Raw genomic sequence first — 14,940 nt, 5'->3', positions numbered from 1 at the left:
TATTTATGCTTATTTATGTATTTACCAGTTTATCATTCTATCACCTATAGAATATTACCTTGTAAGATCAGAGACTTGGATTTGCCCGCCACTGTGTTCTTGGCACCAAGAGCACTGTCTGGCATGAAGGAAGCACGAAGTAGCTGACTAATCCACCTGATCTCCAGTAAACTGCTAGGGCCACAAAAATCCACCCTCACTAAGCAAAGTCAGCTATATTCTCTAGACTTTTTTTCTGAAGTCAGACACACACACACACACAAAGTCAGAGCTTACAGGGACTCTAAAAACAGAACTTTCCATACACTACATAGTTTAAATGACAAACACCACACAGACTCAAGACGTAGACATCCTAGGTCTGTGCTCTGGCTTTGCTACCTACAAAGCCACGTGGCCAAGGGCAGAGTCTTTACCTCTCTGTGCCTCAGTGCCCTCATCCACGGAGTGGGGCAGTAACAGGAGCTTATAGAATCGTCACAATTAAATCGATCAACTGAGCTGGTCCATAAAAAGTCCTCACAAGGGTTCCTGGCACACTTAACAAACGTTGGCCATTATCATCGTCAGTCAAGTCTACGTTTCCATGTCACTTGTGAACACTATCAATTCAGTGCTCTGCAATAAAGACACGGCGTTAGAAGATGAGAATTCACCTCCATGGAAATTCTCCAGCATGAACAAGATGGCAATCTCTGACAACAGGATTCTTCCTAGCACTATTCAGGTTCCTGCTGGATCCCAGTCCCTGGAGAAATGCCTGGGGGAGACTCCCTGAGAGTGTTTCTGGGAGAAAGCCATCTCAAACAGGTTGATGCTAATAGCACCAGTGGCCAAAATACATGCTTCTACCCCCTACCCCAAGCCACGAGCATTCAAAAAAAAAAACTTTTGGTTACACAGCAATTTCACCTTATAAGGATTTATTGCTTTAAACAGAACTGCAGTTACTTGACATATATGTAATGTGAAAAATAACTTTGTGGGCAAGTGGAAGGGAACGGCCTTATCAGGACCCTAGGCTCAAAAGAGGGATGTGATGGCTAAAAGCACCCAAGCCTCAGACTGAGCCCCTCTGGCCCCCTAACGGCACCACAGATCAATGTTGGAGACCTCTGGTCTGGTCAACCTGCAGATCACTGGGCAAGCCACCGACCTCTGTGCACCCAGGGGTCTCCACCCGTAAAACACAGGGAATGGACAAACGGTCTCTAAAGTCCCTCTAAGCTCTAAGATACTGAATTCTGTACACGTGAGACAGAACCATTACCCTGGTACCAGCTGGAATTATGAGAGGGGTGTTCATCATTTGAGTTACCTTCAAGTACAATTAAGATGACAAATTATAGCGCTACCATCCTGATGCCGCCTCACTGTAGGAAAGCTATAAATTCAAGTTAACCCTGGTTGCCTTGAGTAGCACCTGACTAAAATAAGAGAAATTCATGTTTTTAAACAGCTCTCTCTACCTCAGTGTGTTTTCCACAGATACAGAGATTTTGCATCTAGGAGGGGTGATGGGAAAGGGCTCAAAGGACTGGGAAGAATCAAGACAAATTTCAGAGGTGTAAATGGCAAACACCTGCCAGAAATGGCATTCTGTTGTTAATGCAAGTCTTGGAGCTATTTTTGTCTCTAAGTAATTATTAAGGAGAAGTCATAAAATATTGTACGAACTTTTGGGGAATGACACACAGAATTTAATAAACATGTAAAAAATGATAGTGTTTCTTAAAAAAAAAAAGTCAGAATAGGAGAGTTATAGCTAAGGTCACTTTTGGTGATGCGCTGGAGAAATAAAATAGAGGAGCTTTGTTTCAGCTGCAGACAGACATCAGGAAAGCAGGACCACCTTCCTAAAACACAGCCTCTACCTCCGCCACGTGCGTCGTGCTGCCCAAGTCTCCCAGGCAACACACACGTCGTCATGGTCGCAGTGCCTCTGCTTGTGAGTGCCACGGACAGCTAATGCCAGCTAGTGCCATGGACAGCGAAGACGCGCTTTCACAGAGCTGGATGGAAACCTGGCATCGTCTATGTGGATCCTCTCGTTTTATAGGTGAGACAAACAAGAGTCCCATAAAGGATTACTAACTTATTAAGGTTACCAAGGCAACCTGCCCATCTCCAGGCTCCGAGTCAACTATTCCTGAAAGGTCTTTTAAAGCTTGACATTTGGAGACTTCTGTGAATAGGAATCTATGTTTTCTTAATTCTCAGATCTGCATAAAAGGTCAGATGACTAACCTTTCTCTTTTACTCACTCCCAACCTCAACAGTGGGCTTCCCAGATGGCACTAGTGGTAAACAACCTGCTTGCCAATGCAGGAGACGCTGGTTGGATCCCTGGGTCGGGAAGATCTCCTGGAGGGGTCACAGCAACCCACTCCAGTGTTCTTGTCTGGAGAATGCCATGGTGGGAGGGGCTAAGGACCATAGGGTTGCCAAGAACTAGACACAACTAAAGCGATTTAGCACGCATGCACACTCAATAGTAAGTAAAATGGAAAAAACAAAATTAAAGATGAGTGGCATATTTGCAACAGAAGCCAAGGAAACAGAGTCCCTACCATTTTAAACTCCCTGGGTCTATTTCCTATCCTTTCCCCCCCCCCCCCCCTTCCACAAATAAAACTGGCAGAACTGGCCTGAGAGCCAAGAATGAAAATGAGTGGCAAGTCAAAATCATTTTCTTTCATCTGGAAGCATTTGATAAAGCACTGGGGAATTCATAATCAAAGGGGGGAAAAGGAGTTACTTTTCCTTCTCATGATGTCTCTCTACTCCTTCCTGTTTAAGGGCAAACACGGAGCTGACGCTGGCCTCCTGGGGCCACTGTGGTCACTGAAGGGGGTACTGATGCTTTAACATGCAGAGTGCATCTCGGCTTCACACGGCCCCGCCGGCCTCGTCTCTCTGTTTCCAGGGACCTCCTGTGCTTGTCTCCCTGGCAGAAGAACTCCAAGCCGGACCGTCCCAATGGCCCCCAAGGCCCAGCAGCGCACACAGTTGATTATCCAGGGACCCAACAGTGGGTACTGGGCTGAGGAGCACTGCTGTGAGTGCTCTAAGATGCTCAAGTGCATATAACTTGGGTTGTGTGTCTACGGATAAATCGGAAGTAGGCTTGCCCTGACCCTCTGGTCTTCCGGGTAGGCTTCTCGAGGTTGGGGAATTTACAGGTGTTGAGTGAGGACAGCTTAGGAGAGACATCCCTAACGACTTAAGAGCACAGTTGTACACCGCAAATGCCAGTATCCACCAGCAACTGTATTCTGATAGGGGGGAAAAAACTGAATCTTGACTGATAATTCTGGCTAGTGGTAAAGAATTCACTTGCCAACGAGGAGATGAAAAAGACATGGGTTTGATCCCCAGATTGGGAAGATCCTTTGGAGGAGGGCATCATAACCCACTCCAGTATTCTTGCCTAGAATATCCTATGGACAGAGGAACCTGGTTGGGGGCTACAGTCCATGGGGTTGCAAAGTTGGACACGACAGAAGCGATAGTACGCACACGTAAAACTTGGGTGTGAGAACCCCTCCTCCCCCAGTTCTCTCCAATAGGCAGAATTATCAGCTCAGGAAAAGGGAATTCAGAACCATACAGTTTTCACCTAAGCTGGGGAAATCTGGTCTGATCTCAGCTGAACCAACTAAGAGGGTGCCACATTGCCACATGTAGCTTTTAAATATAAACTTTAATGACTTGAAATAAAATGATAAATTCCACTCTTTAGTCACATCAGCCACATCTCAAATGCTCGACTAACACATGTTTACGGCAATGGTGGCCCTGCTGAGCCACGTGAGGGAGGAACTTGCTTCACTGATTTTTCCTCAGAGATCAGAATCATGTCTGGATCAGCAAGCATCTGTGAAAGGAATAAATCCTCCATCAGGGAATGGGGCTGTCTGGAATTAATTAGCAACCAGACGCCCAATCTGATTCCTCAGAGTCTGAGGAGGCCCGGGCAGCACCTCACTACCGCAGGACCGCTCTGCACTACCTTCCCTCATGACCAGCGAGACAAGGTTCCTAAGCTTTTACCTAAAATTTGATGACATTAAACATCACTGAATCCACAGGCCATACAGCCTTGACAGTGGTTGAGTAGCTACTAAGAAAAGAGCATCCATTATCTACCCACAAAATATATTCAAATGCTAGCATCCGTTTTACATACTCACACCCGTGTCATCATACAACGTTAACTGCAATTCCCCCATGAGGGTCCTACACAAAGGACTGAAGATACCCTTGAGAGCACCTCAAATCTGGGGGTCAAAGCCGTGTCCACTGAGAACACGCCGGCCGGGTTCCACTGTCACTTAGCGGATGGAGAATGCACCTTTGCCTCTCCTTTTGCATCCCGTGTGACCCATCCTGAGGACTGTCCTGGGCTCCACAAAGCCAGTCAGTCTTGAGGAGGAGACACGGTGCCCCAGGGCACACTCATCCTGGAGGCCCGACACTGGGAGGCTCAGCTCATGCGCAAGGCCTCAGCCTTCTCTGAACACTCGCTGTTCCACTCTTGAACCGGTTGGCTTCTGTTCTGGCCTGGAGCCTTTCTTCCTCTGAAAGCTCAATCTTGCCTCCACCCAACTCCAAAGGTAAAAATATTCTCTCTACCAACTTGTCTCTGAAAAGAAACACTCTTCTATCCTCTGAGAACTCCCCTCAACCTTTCAAAACCAACCCATGCTCCTTCTCTCAAACAGGGAACTGGAGCAGGTTGTTCAAAAATTCCAGCTGCACCTCTTAAGTACATAATTTGCCTTGACTATGATGTGTGTGTGTGTTTTGATATTTATTTGGCTGTGCTGGGTCTTAGTTATGGCATGTGGGACCTAGTTCCCTGACCAGGGATTGAACCTGGGCCCTCTGCATTGGGAGCATGGAGTCTTAGCCACTGGACCACCAGGAAAGTCCCTGTTGTGCGGTTTTTATGTTAGGGAAAAGGGTGGTTGGGGACACCCATGTAAGAAGTGGCCAAACAACCAACACTGTCTAAAAATGTAATGTGATTACAGCTTCAGCCTGAAGAGCATGGAGAGAACACCCACTGATGTAGAAACACATGAACAATCTTGCTGCACAAGGTGGAGACACCCCTGCGCTCTCAGTGGGACCGTAAAAGGACAATCAGTGTTCTCAAGGCTCATGGAATCCATCTCGAGCATATGACCACTTTCCACGACCATCTTGGAGCTTCAGGTTTTTATGCAGAGATAAAGATATTCTAATGTCACTACTGCTGTTTCCAATCTTTGGGAAGGGAATGAGCTTCAAACCTTTTGTCCTTAAAAGTTCCCCTGAGTAAACAGGAGTAAAGTGCTTGCCGTCACAGTCCCTCACAACAGATCTTCAAGAGCTTCCTGGGTAAGACGGCCTCTCTTGGTCTTTAATAGAGAGTGACAGCTACAGCTTCAACACAGCGGCAGGCTCATACTAGGTGGTTTGGGTGATTTTAGTTTATAGACGATTTATGCTATTGGCTCACATAGAGCATTTTTTAAAAATGCCCTTGGAAGGCAGAAACATTTGACTTAGTCTCTCTTCGTTGCTATTGTGGGGGTTTCCTTGGTGGCTCAGATGGTAAAGAATCTGCTTGCAATGCAGGAGACCTAGGTTTGATCCCTGGGTTGGGAAGATTCCCCTAGAGAAGGGAATGGCTACCCAATCCCATATTCTTGCCTGGAGAATTCCATGGACAGAGGAGCCTGGTGGGCTCCGGTCCATGGGCTCTTAGAGAGTGAGACACGACTGGGCACTACTGAGGTGCTACTGAGGGCACTTCATGATGCCCTGGGGAAGAGGGAGGAGAGCTGGAGCACAAAGCCATTTACCTTTCGCCAGGGAGGCCTGGGCCCTCATTCGATTGGTACTGGAATACACGGGAGTCACCTTTCAGCTCAGTCACGGTCAACAGCCCCCGTCCTTTTGCTACACGTTTGAGCAGAGGATTACTAGCAACAGCACACGTGCTGACCCGGTATCGTTTCTGAAACCAGAGTCTTTCCAGCTGACAAGTTCACTTAGGACAAGAGCCTCTCTTCTTTCGCCTCTGTGCCAACCAAGAAAGCCATAACCAAAGTCACGGAAACACAGTCTGTGTAGGTGAAGTGCAGGAGAGACAGAGTGTACAATTCCAGACAAAGGGAACACACGTGGTTACAGCCAGAGGATGAACTTGAAAGCAAGGACATTCCAGTGACAAGGAGAAGGGGTTTGGCAGAAGCAGGCAGCTGTTTTGTATGAAGTGACAAAGGAAGATGAGATAAGAAAGTAGCTGGCGACGCTGATAGATATCTGTAGGTGGTTCAAGGACACCTGGTTTTTACAATTAAGTGATCTCCTAGCCTCTTGAAAGGACCACCTTCTAGAAGGGGTCAGGCTCACAGTATCTGTGCTTCATTTCAGCCTTCTCCACAGTGTGGAGGAAATACTGCCCTGAAAATAACCCTGAATTGCAAACAGAAACTGCCATTCACTGCATGTGTTATAAAGTAGGCAACCGATCTTACCGGGAGATGACTAAGGGGTATGTCCACCTGTCCCAGGAAGTCGTCCCGTGTCTGTTAAGAAGAGAGAAAATAATTAGTGTTTTCATCTATTGAGTGAGTGTCAACATTCTTAAACGTGTTTCTTTACAAACAGAGAAAAGTCCAGGGTCTGGGCTGGGAGAATGGTGGGGATGAGTTAAAGGCAGAGGCCCAGGTGAGCCAGAGATGGTTGTTGCCTTGGAGATGGGTGAGCCCCAAGGCCTCAAACACCTGATCTTCAGCTGGCAGACACCCTGCAGGGCATCGATCACCCAAGAGACTGGAGACAGAGCCTCTCTTAGACTTGCGGAGCAGGCAGTCAGCCAGGGAAGGGATACCTGAGATTCCAGAGGGCCTGGGGGCACAGCTGGCCCAGTTTAAAGAGAAGTCAGTAAAGAAATGTTGGGGCCAATTTTCATGAATATTTATAAAGTGTAATAAATGAAAGAGCTCCTTGAGAGCTCAGTTTTGGGAAAGAGTACAGAAGCCAGTTACTAATACATCCTGTACATTACTTATTAAAAAATGGCCCTGAACTTTCAACCTAGTAATTATACTGCTTCACAATCTAAGTTCGTGGATTATCTACTGGTTATAATTTTGGACACATGGTACTTCTTCCTATCTACATCTACTACACAGACCTCAATGAAAATTTATGTGGGTAACCTCACATGTGCCTTTTCAGACTCTGGGAGTCATGGTAAATCTTAAAGTCAGGGTCAGCGGCCCTGGCCCGGACCCCGGGGTGTCCAGCAGGCCACTGGACACAACATCCTGCTTTAGGGGCACGTGCGTCACAGCCCCTGATACCCAGATGGCCCGCGATGTGAATCGGAAGAAGAATCATGATGATGACTTCCGCTACCCTCGCCAACCTCATTAAAAAAAAAAAAAAAAAAAAAAGCCCACATTCAAACACCTATGATAGTTAGAAAGTTCTTCACAGACATCATCAGACTTGTCCCACTACCAGCTTGAGGAGGAGCCCAAGAGAGAATCCAGAGTTCCACATTCCAAACTCTGGGCTCTTATTTTCAGTCTTACTGTGAAATTTTCTAATTTATAAAATGAACTTTTCAAATGTACTTGAAAAAAATTCTCCTCTTGCATTTAAAAAGTGGCAGCAGGTAAATGTGAATGAGATTTACTGCAATGATTTGTTCCATACTTAGGATGTCCTTTTCAGTAATTTTTAAAATCTGATTGACTAGAAAGCTGTCTGTCTCCTCTAGAATATGTGAAGGGTAACGAAAGATCAACGTCACCACTGGCTGAGTGTGCCAAAGCCTGAGAAGAGTTCCCACCCTTCTGATGAGGCTCTGTTTTCTTCTATTTCCTCAGATACATCTGCCTCCACCCACCATGCACAAGGCCGTGAGGTGCCAAAGATGTACCTCTTAACAAGCAACAGTCAGCACAGACGTCTTCACTGTCCAAACAATTAGGGAGCAGTCCCATTCTGAATGTGGCTGATTTAATTGTGTGCATGTCAGTTAATTTCACTATTAGAAACTCAGAGCTGCCTGACTCCTGACTACAGACTGTGTGTCTCCCTAACGAGAGTAATGAGGTTCTGCCCTTGTCCCTCTCCTGGCCAGCTACTGGTGCTGATGCCAGGAAGGACAAGGACTCGGGCAGGCGAGCATCAGAAGGAGACACTTTGATCCCAGAGCTCTGTTTCATAATCTGCTCTCTTTGGCTACTCTATCAATTGTTAACTTGAAGTACATCTTCACAAAAATTCATGAAACATCCATGTTGCTGCGCTGTTTTGGGAGGGAGATGTTAGACTTCTAAACCCATCAGATGAATTTACCATCTGAATCTAGAGACAGGCGCTGGCCCCTAAGGGCTATTGTAGCAAAGCAGGTGCTGTGTTCAGGGCACACCAAATCTTCAGTGAGCAGCTGCAGTGGATGGGCACGATTATTATGCCCATTTTACAGATGGGGAACCTAGAGACCAGAGAGGTTGCTAGCTGGGTAGACTGGTTCCAGAGTCTTGGCTCTTAACCAATATTTTGTCCCGCATCTCGTTAACAGCAGGACAACTCGGCTGGGCACCAGCCTTGGGCTTCTCATCAGGATGCTGGTTCTCAACAGTGTGGATGAGAAGAGACTTTGATGACAGCACAGTATATGAGGCTTTGGGGAGGATGGTTCTGCCTAAAATGCCCATCTGGCATGTTATCTTGAACAAAACCTCTTGTTCCAACTTGGCTCCATGCCTCAAAGCAGCAGTTTAATGGATCCCCACGGTACTTGCTGCAAAGCTAGATGGCTTCACTTGTACCTTAACAAGGTTTCTAGTTACATTAAAAAAATAAAAAAAAAAGAAAGAAACACAACAATTCCTATAACAGAAGACAACGAGGCAACCTCACCATTAAACACAAGGCTCTTATTTTCTGGTTTACATCAAAGGTAACGGTAATAAAATCATTTTAAAAATAAAATGGGGATCAAGTGTATAGAATAGCACATGATCGAGAGGAACTGGCTTAAACAAGTGATTCACCAGTCACTGGAACATGCTGGTGAGATCTAGGTTTCAAAACATCCCACTGCTGACAGAACCACAGACATTTCAAGCAATGTAGAATATTTAGATTAGTGACACTACACCAATGATAAAACGTGCCTCCAATATCACTATTGAGGAGTGCTAGGAGCGACCAGAGAGTCAAAATGCATGGCCTCTGCACCAAAATGAGAAGCAGGGCTATTTCCAGGACACCTGGGTGTGCTGATACGGCAGGGTCCCCACCTGTGGGCCCTAGAGAGCCAAGGTTTGAGGTCATCACAACATCTTGAGGTCACCACTGCCTCAGGATGACACCCTGCACCAATGTTATGAAAACACAACATTCAAATCATTTAAATAGTTTCCATTACAAAATCACTTCCACCAAGCATCATGTTAACCCTTGTTGTTGTTTATTCAGTCATGCCCAACTTTTTAGTGATCCCATGGACTGTAGCCCGCCAGGCTCCTCTGTCCACGGGATTTCCCAGGCAAGAACACTGGAGTGGGTTGCCATTTCCTTCTCCAAGGCATCTTCCCCACCCAGGGATTGAACTTGAATCTCCTGCATTGGCACATGGGTTCTTTACTGCTGAGCCACCTGGGAAGTTCCCGTTAATCCTAAAGTGCTTACAAAAACCAAATTAGTTTCCACTTCACACAGTGCATACTGGCATTTCTTGTGCTCATTTTTAAGTGGTAAATGCTGTCAATTTCAACCTCAATTACCTGTCACGCTGTTCCAGAGGCTGAAAATGTGCAGGCTAGAAACACAATTATAAATGTTCCCTTCTGACAAGCCATCAAATATTTTCCCAATGTAATGACAATGCAAACTGGAGCCCTTGAGATGTGTCGCATAAGGGGAAACAAAAATCTATATTCTATTACTGGAAAAGTGAAATAAATATACCAGACACTATTTCAGAGTTTGTGCTCCAAATGATGATTAACTACCTATAGGCTCACTCTCCCCCATGCCCCTTTAAAATAACTGTTCCTTTTTAAATAAGAACGGACTAGGGTGCCATGTCCATGGAGAGATGTGTGGGACTGTCACTGGGCCCCGAAGCTTGGGGACCATCACAGCAGCTCCAGAGAAACCCCAATGCAGCCCTCAGACATTTCTTCTGGTACACACTGGGCGGGAGCTGCCAGCCTTGAACTGGACACCAGGCTTAGCTGTCCTCACAAAATAAACGAGCATCAATTTCTCAAAGAACACACCAATTCAAGAAACAACACAGACGGCCGGTCTTCAGGTTGCACTGCACTTGAAGGATGTGATCTGAATCTTCCTATGTACTGATGACCAGAGGTCACCGTGCAAGCACTAGGCTAGGGCTGTGCATTTCACATCTAGGCTGCAGGGGAGCAGGGGCACTCTGTGGGGAGAAGAGCCCTGCAAGTGAGGGGTGCTGGCAGGAAAAGCTTGGGTCAGCAGGAAGGCTTTTCAGGAAAGGCTGTATCAGAAAGGACTGGTGACTCTCAGAAGGCAGAATGACCCACAAGTAACATAAGAGCTATACGTGAAGGCAGTGTTTTTGTTTTAATTGTGATTTGTAATCCCACTAGTAATTCCTAAGAAGCACCAGTGTAATGGAATAGAAAATATTAAAGAGTCTCACATGAAATGTAAGTACTGTTTCAAGTAATCTGTTTCAGTTACATATGTAGATGAATGCATGTCCTACGTTGTTTTGTAAAATTCATTTCTTATGCCCTGCCACCATCACAAGTTTGAAAGCTATTCAGTGTTGGCCAGTGAAACCCGTCCAGTGCTACCAATGTCACAGAAATCATTGAGGAGTGATAAGAAAACTATACTGAGAATTTCTGGAAGGAATTTAAGAGAAAAGACATAAACGACTGTTGTTGTTTAGTTGCTAAGTCATGTCCAACTCTTTCACGATCCCATAGACTGTAGCCCTGGCAGGCTCCTCTGTTCATGGGATTTTCCAGGCGAGAATACTGGAGTGGGTTGCCACTTCCTTCTCCAGGGGATCTTTCCTGATCCAGGGATCGAACCTGAGTCTCCTGTCTTGACAGGCATATTCTTTACCACTGAGCAACCAGAGAAGCCCTATGGGAAAGATTAGATCTTCGTATATTATAGATCAAGGTAAACCTCCCAGCTCTGAACAGTGAGACAGAAAAACAACCTTTGTTTTGCTGCTAAACCAGTAAACACTGCTTCCTGGTGAGGCACACAGCACCCACCAGACAGGGAAACAGGTTCTATTTTTAGAGTGACTTCTGAAGCATGTACTTTGAATTATTTAAATAATTGAATGGCTTGGCAAACTTTTGCAAAAGCTTTTAGACAAAACGTCACAAATGTAGTGACTCTCTTCAACAGTCTACTGTCTGGAGGTCGAGATGTACTGAGTTTTCGATGCTGTCTCATTCCTCAAGGGAGCATGAGATGCCTTTGCCGTCACGTCCAAAAGACGGAGGAATATCCTTTCTTGCACATCCTCCACGCACTCCAGCGTCTGTCCTCTGACAGCAGAGCTGCCGCAGTTTAGGAAGAGAGAGAGTTTGGTTCCACCCACCCAACGCATCACACGGTCCAACATTTTACCACCTGGTGCCTCTGACTTCCAAGCCTTTCTGACTTTGAATTGTTCCGAAATACATAGTCAAAGCTACCTTAATCAAACAGCTAGGTGGCATTCCACTAAAAAAAAAAAAAAAAAAAACCACAAAGGTATAGTGATGACACCCCCTGAACACGTGCTCTTACCAAAATCCACTTGACATGCACCAGAACACAAAATCCAAACAAAAGGGATTTTTTTTGCACAGTTTTCACCCCTCCAGCCTCTCTGCCATTTAGTTTTTAGAGGTCAGGGCTGAAACCTCCCATTCACTAAAACAGGACAGGGTGTGTCCTGGAGACAGCGGCTCTTATTTCTAACAACAAACAAGACCTCCCCATCAACAAGATGTCAGAGCAAACTCGCAGGACTTTTATAGGCTCCCGTAAATTCATGCTGGGTAAGCGAGCAGAACCAAACCTTGCTGGCTGGATGCGTGATCATGAGCACCTCTATTTTAAGGGACACTCTGCTTGAAATTCAGAAGACAAGCACAGAGGTGGGGAGAGAGCAAAGAACCATCCCGCTGGCAAAGACTACACCAGCTGAGCAGAAGTGGCCTGGCTTCCACGAGGAGCATGACCAGATCAAGGCAAACTGGGCTGAGAAGCCAGAGCTCCGGGAGCTCCGGGGCTCACGGCTTCTCCAGGGCTGTCCTGCCTCCACACGGGGAGTGAGATGGGCTTGACATTTCCCCTCCCTCTGAGGGTGGGATGGTGATGATGGAGGAGGCTCGAGGGCACAGGCCAGTCCTCTCCCCCATCCAAGGGTGAGCATCTTCCAGGCCAGGGGTCAGCTGAGGGCCATAGGAATTATAGCCTTCTGCCAAACCTGATACTCTGAACTTACAATCCAATAAACCCTGGGAGTACAAACACTGGGGAAGAGACTTGGGAACCACACGCATGAAATGTGAGCAGCTCTGCTGAGGTCACTTCAAGCAGGGGGTCACCCACAGGCAGACTGCACTCCATTGTGCCCAGCCTGAAAGGCACAGACTTGGTGCCCTCAACACCTAGTGATGGAAGCTAATCGGCCCTGACCGTGAGAAATGTAACAGGAGCCCCACCTAGAACATGAAAACTTGTAAGTCCTGTTTGAGAAAAATAAACAGGTGGAATTAATTCTAAGGATATATTTTTAGTTGATCCAAGATATTCAAAATATTATCATCTCAACACATAATCATCATAAAGACCATTAACAAAGCCTTTGAAATCTGGCGTAGGCTTCTCGCCTAGAGCACACCTCGCTCTGGACCGTCTGCGTTTCAAGCGCTCTGTAGCCACGTACGGCGGCCATGGCGGTCCACACCTCAGAGATACGAATGGACGGCGGCAGGGATGGGGGCGGGTCAGGGGGACGGAAGTGACCGATTCTATCCGGGGTCAAGGGCAGGTGTGACCTCACGAAGGAGGACATCTTCACGCCGGGTCAGAAGCAGGAGGCTGCCAGGGGGACAGATCGGGGTGGAAAGAGGATGCTGTGAAGCTGGATCCGGGGAGAGGCTCGGGGGCCTGAAGAGAAGACCAGGGGAAGGGGGTTCTCCAGGCAGAGAGGAGGTGATGCAGCCGGCCCAACACGGTGATGGGGGAGCACGGCATCCTGGGGCGAGAGGACACATGAGGACGTGAGGGAGGGAAAAACTGGCGAGGACTGCGTTTAGAAAGGTCCCTGGATAGCGGGAGGGCGAACTGACAGGAGGAGAGGACTCTGAGGGAGGTGTTTAGGAGGAGCGCTGAGTTGTTCAGATGAGACCACGCGAGGGGCTGCACCACGCGGGGGTCCGAGGGTGGAATTGCTGGTTCACAGCATCTCGCTTCCAGACCCTCCTGGACAGCCTGGAGGCTGTTCGCCGTGGGACCAGGGAGCGAGGACCGCGCCCCCTGCGAGGCCCTGACCGCTGTGCCTGGGGAAGCCAGTGTCACGGTCAGTACACGGTCACAGGGAGAGCAACGGCTGGGCCGTGACAGAAGGCAGTCCTGGAAGTCAGTGGAGGCAAAGGCCAGGGACGGGGAGAGGCATGGCTGGGCTTGGGGGTGCCTCCCACCCAGGGCAGAGGGGCTGCCTATGGCCTGCGGGGGCATTAGCCCCACAGGGCCACCCCAATATTCATCTCTTTATTTCATCTGTAAGGAAGCCTTCCTCCAGCCCAGACGTGCTTGGTAACACAGGCTGTGGTCTACAGCTGTGTGTCATTTCAGAGAGGGGAGGTGGCCACGGCCAGTCACCCCTCCACGGCCTGGGGCCTGGCCTGGTGCCCTCTCACATCCACCTCAGAGACAACAGCTCCCCACCAGCGGCCCTGACAGGTTCCTATAAGGCTAACTGATCTCTGTCAAAAATGCCCCTCGAGAAAATCTTGGGCTTCACTGTCATTCCTTGTGAAAGGAATGGTAAATTTGCTGAATAAAGTATCAATTTTTAATGACTATGACCTGATGCGATAAGATAAACATTCACATATATTCTACTTGTTACAGAGCAAACTGACCTGACATTAAACTTCAAAGTTAAAAGGAAGATGTGCACTGGGTTCATTTAATGACACGATACTACTTCACTTTGTGCTTCTGATCCGATCAGATCATGCAAAGCTGTTTTCATTTCTCAAGATTTCAGGCTATAGTGATTCTTTGCAGGGTAAGGGTCTCATTCCTTCTCTGGAGAAGTTTAAAAATCAGTTTTTCTGCAAGCAATTTTAATGACAGATTAAATGAATAAAGAACAAGTAAAGATAGTTCTGGATTCTGTACTTTATCTGTGAACTTAGCTACCAATAAACTGATTTAATTATCTGATTCACAGGTGCCTTCAGTAACCAAGATGCAGGGTAAAAGAATGGTCAAGTGATGGAAGAAAGTGCACCTAGGGACACCATGGGCTCAATGCCATTTCGATAGTTTGATTTCATTAACAAGTTTACTGGTCAAAGGTCCTCCTCATACTTCGAGGCATTTGGAACCAGTAGTCCGTCTCCTTGCTTGGCGGGACAGTAGTTTGGCCTGTGGAATATTGTCCTCAAGCAAAAACAGGTCACATGGAACATAAGTGCTGTGTGGTATCTTTCTTGGAATTTTAATGACTGATGACTCTGAACTAGAGATAAATAGGTTTAGACAAGGACACTGACTGACTTCCCTGGAGCTTTGGCATCCCAGATGGTCCTGATAAGTCTCTTTCTGCATTGGCTGTATCTTGGCTGAAATCCCATCTTTGGCCAATGGACTCCATCAAAGACTGCCTGGGGGAGAGTTCCAGCCATA

At 47.0% G+C, this 14,940-nt stretch overlaps 1 protein-coding gene across 20 annotated transcripts in view; it reads right to left on the bottom strand.

Moving 5' to 3' along the window:
• The window catches only part of NEDD4L (NEDD4 like E3 ubiquitin protein ligase), a 371,893-nt gene that overhangs the window by 82,785 nt on the left and 274,168 nt on the right, over positions 1 to 14,940 (bottom strand). For all 20 annotated transcript variants that reach the window (XM_069569073.1, XM_069569089.1, XM_069569077.1 and 17 more), the window contains one exon: positions 6,531 to 6,581. In XM_069569073.1, the coding sequence (XP_069425174.1) occupies positions 6,531 to 6,581 (51 nt within the window). The remainder of the gene's footprint in view (positions 1 to 6,530; positions 6,582 to 14,940) is intronic.

Source organism: Ovis canadensis, chromosome 23 (genome assembly GCF_042477335.2).
Source record: "Ovis canadensis isolate MfBH-ARS-UI-01 breed Bighorn chromosome 23, ARS-UI_OviCan_v2, whole genome shotgun sequence".
In the NCBI taxonomy this organism is placed as follows: Eukaryota; Metazoa; Chordata; class Mammalia; order Artiodactyla; family Bovidae; genus Ovis; species Ovis canadensis.
The sequence above is the reverse complement of the archived record's forward strand: the minus strand, read 5'-3'. Positions and strand labels throughout refer to the sequence as shown.